This window comes from Thecamonas trahens (genome assembly GCF_000142905.1).
Source record: "Thecamonas trahens ATCC 50062 unplaced genomic scaffold supercont1.27, whole genome shotgun sequence".
Taxonomy (NCBI): Eukaryota; order Apusomonadida; family Apusomonadidae; genus Thecamonas; species Thecamonas trahens.
The window spans coordinates 313635-317925 of NW_013657653.1; the positions used below are offsets into that span (position 1 = coordinate 313635).

Genomic DNA, 4291 nt, shown 5'->3' on the forward strand with positions numbered 1-4291 from the left:
CGAGAGATATGGTGGAAATGAGGGGAAGGGGGGGGGAGGGAGGGGGGGGAGGGAAGAGGGGGAGGAGGATTGCAGGGGGATGGAACTGTCGTAGTTGGTGTGGTCCTCTGTCGCGTGTGTGGCTTGGTGGCGGTGGCTTGGAAGCGAACGAATGGCTGACACGCCACACCAACAGGGGGGAGGGTGCGGGGGCATGCAGAGGGACGTACATTGCCTGTGAGGATACCATGGTGCAGGAGGGTGTTACCTGTGTTGGGGTCAATGCCCTCCTCTGAGTGCTGCTCAAGAAGCCGGGTAAGTTCCGCCGTGCGGGCCTCGCCGCACTGCTCGGCCCATGCCGTTGCAAGGAGGTTGAACAGGCGCTCCATGGCGAGAGACGGGTACCGAATGCCGAGTGGCGAGGCGGGCGCAACCGCAGGCCCAGAGTCAAACCGAGGCCACAACATGGATGACGTCGTCGTCGACGTCGTTGCCGGCTAGAACAACGTCGATGGTGGTGTTCGCGCCGGCAGCTGTGCAGGCAGAAGCAAGGGTGTCGCAGAGTGGCGGGATGTGCTGCGGCCCGAGGCCGACGCCACCGATGTTGAGCGTGAGCGTGGCACCTGTTGGCGGAACGATGGCGGAGGCGATGACGGCAACGCCGGAGCCAAGAAGCAAGTTATGCGCGAGATTGATGGAGGTGAGTTGCGGATGGGAGGCAACAAATGCCGCGAGCGTTGGGCCGGCCCCGTCGTCGAGCCCATTTGCTGCAATGTTGAGCGCGGTCAGCTGAGGCCAGGACGACGGCGGCGGCAGCGCTCCAAGCGGTGTGCCCGACGTGTTGAGCAGCGTGAGGTTGGGAAGTCTATCGCCGCCGAGCACATCGCCCAGCGCAGCCTCGTTCCCATTCGTGACTGTGCAGGCGACGAGCGCGAGAGAGTGGAGCGCGCTCAGCTGTGGCACAAGCTGGGACAAGAGGCTGACATCAAGCGCGCTGTTTGAGAGCGTGAGCGACGTCAGTGCCGACCAGCCGGGCGCAGCGAGGACAGCCTCGCCCCAGGCAGCATCGGTGGCATTTGCCTCTGCCAGCTGTAGCTCGGACAGGCCGCAGCCTGTACGATTGACGGCAGCAGCGACAAGAGCGCCTTCCGAGTCGGCGCCGGCGAGCGCGAGCCGCAGCAGCGGCGGAAGGTTGACGCCGGCAGCACTCAGTGTACTGCTGTCCGGTAGTTCATCGATCCAGGTACCGACGTCAATGTGTGGCGCCGGTGCCAGCGAGCGCTCGCCAAGCTCTGAGCACTGTAGCAGGTGCGGAAAGTGGGCCACCAGCGGTGTGAGCCGCGAAGATCCCGGACCAGCCACAACCTGTGTGCCGACACCATCGGCTCGTCGTGGCTGCGACGCATGCAACGCGCCTAGGAACGACGCTAGCTGGGCATCGGTGAGTGTTGCCGAGCCAGCTACATCAACCACGAGCGGGTCGGTTGAAAACGAGACAAAGACCGAGCCGTCGGCGCCATTGCCGACTACCCGCTCCACGTTGGCCAGCCGCAGGTAGGTGAGCGCAGGCAGCGCAAACTGGAGCGAGGCAAGCGCAGGCAGATCTTCAAGTACCAGTCGCGCCAGCATCGGGTGCTCAAACAATGCAGAGCTGGCGCGGCCCTTGACTTTGGCCAGCAGCGAGCCGCTCCGCTTGGCCGGCTCGAGCGAGACGAAACTGCTGCAGTCAGAAATGGTGAGCTCGTAGAGCTGCGGCACGGTCTTGTCGAGCAATGGCAGTTGGACGAGCGCGTGGCACCGCGCCAGCTCGAGATGTCTAAGCGTGGGCACACACTTGAGGGCCTTTCCAAGCACCCCACCGTCGAGCCAGCACAGATCGGTGAGCGCAAGTCGAGCAAGCGTGGTCTTGGCGTGAATAGAGGCCAGCGTCTTGGCCAAGCCGGCCTTGCCAACGAGGTGCGCCACCGGCGAAAACGTGCCGTCGCCCAGCGCCGCTGCCAGCAGCGGCGACGGTGCGCCGCGCAGCAGCTGCTTGGCCAGAGCATCCTCCTCCGGTGCCGGAGCATGAGCAAGCAGGTCGAGGCTCGCCGCCAACGCGTCGGCCTCGATGGCAGCCAGAGGCTCGAGCTCAGCCCGGATGAGCGCAAGCGGCTCGGAGTCGGTACTGCTGGTGGAGCGGAGGGCAGACGTCCCAAATCGGGCGAGCAGCGCGTGGGCGGCGGGAGTGCCCAGCGCACTCCCGCCGGCGCACAGTGCGTCGTAGGCGGCAATGGCTCGCGGCGGAACAAGCACGTTGACCAGCGCGTGGGCAGCAGTATCAATGTCGACATCGGCGCCACATCGAGCAAGAATGCTGGCTGACGCGTACTTCACTCGTGCCAGTCGCATCACGAGATGTGAGAGCCAGGCTGACGGCAAAGTACTCGCGAGGCTGTGCTCGAGAGCCCAGCCGGCCCACGGTCCGGAGCGAACCTCGTGGCCGACAGCCTGCAGTCGCGAGACAACCACGTCGGCAACATGCAATGGGTCAAGGCTGGCAAGCGCCTCTAGCCCGACCGCAATCGGTTCGGGCGACGTGTCGGCCAGCCCGCTGCCAGCTAACGCAAGCAGCGCAGGTGAGACCAGGCCCGAGCCGGGCAGCAGGGCAAGCGGCGCTGATACGAGGGCAGCCAGCGGCCGGCGAGTCACCAACTCCGCCACCAGGTTGCCGAGCGGCGATGCTCCAGTCTGCACCTCGTACACCGCAAGGTACAGCGCGCCACTCCCGGTGGCAACCAGGTCAAACCACGCTGAACAAGCTGTGCGGCCAAGTAACGCTTGGCCGACATACTGCGGAACGAGGAGCGCGCCAAACATCTCGGCAGCCGACTGCGGGTCGAGCGGTCCGACCCAAGTGAGGGTGGCCAGGCCCAAGTTCGCCATGATCCCGCCGCGCGGCACGTCGTCGCGCAGTCGGCGAAGCCCGAGGTCGCAGGTGAGCGAGACAAACGTTCGCGGCTGCGTCGACATCGACGACGGCCGAAACGGGCTGATGGTCTCAGACACCGTATCGAGCAATCGGCGAGTGACTGCCGTGTGTAGCGTCGGCTCGAGGCTCTTAACAGCCTCGACTGGGTGTTCGGCTCCTGCGAGCGCGTTGGCGAGGGTCTCGCCAAATAGAGCCGCCGCCGCGTCAGCGTCGCCATCCCACGCAGCAGCCACGAGTCGCGGCAGGTAGCCGGCTCTGCAGGAGGCGGGGCCGAGTTCGATCTTTGACTCTGGCTTCATGCCGTGAAAAACCGCCAGCCAAGTAAGAACGTGTTCGAGATCGGCTGCTGTGGCGATTCGCGGCACGCAGAGTGCGCGACGAGCTGCCGCTGCTGCCGCGCCCTCGCCGCCAAGCACGGCATCAAACGAGAGCGATTCAAGGAGAGCCGCGAACCCAGATGCCGAGCCACACACACAATGCGGCTGGGTGGCAGCAATGAGAGCGTTCAGCGGTGGCGCAGCGTCGCTCCGCAGCGCGGCTTGCGCGGCCAAGTAGTCAGCAACGCTTGACGATGGAAGGACTGCAACGTCAACAGTAGCACCAGAGACAGCGAGGTAGGCTGCCGCCACAAAGGCGGCAACGGCGGAAGCGCGTACTGCAGAGACAGCATCGAGCTCGGAAGCGTGGGCAAGGACCACCCAGGCGGGCGGGCTCTCAGCCTGCGACGGCACAACCACGCAGCCGCCGCTGCCAAGCAGAGCGTCGACGCCAGCAGGCGCGCCGACGACGATGGCGGCGTCAGTCACGACCGCCGCCAGCCAACCGTGTGGGCGGCCGAGGACGGTAACCAGCCATGGATCGTGAGCAACGAGACCCTCAATCGAAGCCCAACGCGCACCATACTCGACCGAGGCCGGTGCGAGGCCGGGTGGAGCCTTTGAGTGGTGAGCGATGAGTGCAGCAGCATCGGCGGCACCGTCGTCAGCAGCGACCAGCGCCCAGCGGTAGAGCTCGTCCAGCCGATCCTTGTCCATCAGTCGAAGGAGAGAAGCCGGCGGCTTGCGCAAGATGCGGAACAGCACATCACGCGCCGGTGTGGTCCTTCCGCCACGGAGCAAGGCCGTGAGGAGCACAGCCAGGGCAGACCCGTTGCCTTCGCCTTCCAGCAGCTCTGCCGCCGCCGCTGCCCACACAGTTGGTGTCGGCGGTGGAGTGGCAGCCAGGGAGGCTAGTGCAGAGTCGAGGGAGGGGGGTAAGGACATGGTTGAGTGGTGGTGTGTGGTGTGGGTGGGGGGGGGGGGGGGAGGGGGGAGAGGCGGTGGGTGGGCGAGAGAGGGAGGGCGA

General features: G+C 65.9%; 2 protein-coding genes across 2 annotated transcripts in view; both read right to left on the reverse strand.

Moving 5' to 3' along the window:
• AMSG_05854 (ankyrin domain-containing protein) overlaps positions 1–368 on the reverse strand; it is a gene marked incomplete at both ends in the record, with an annotated part of 4150 nt that extends 3782 nt beyond the window's left edge. The window contains one exon of the mRNA XM_013901796.1: positions 210–368. Within this exon, the coding sequence (XP_013757250.1) occupies positions 210–368 (159 nt within the window). The remainder of the gene's footprint in view (positions 1–209) is intronic.
• A 58-nt stretch (positions 369–426) lies between these two features.
• The window catches only part of AMSG_05855 (uncharacterized protein), a gene marked incomplete at both ends in the record, with an annotated part of 3990 nt that continues 125 nt past the window's right edge, over positions 427–4291 (reverse strand). The window contains one exon of the mRNA XM_013901797.1: positions 427–4116. Coding sequence (XP_013757251.1) covers positions 427–4116 — 3690 coding nt within the window. The remainder of the gene's footprint in view (positions 4117–4291) is intronic.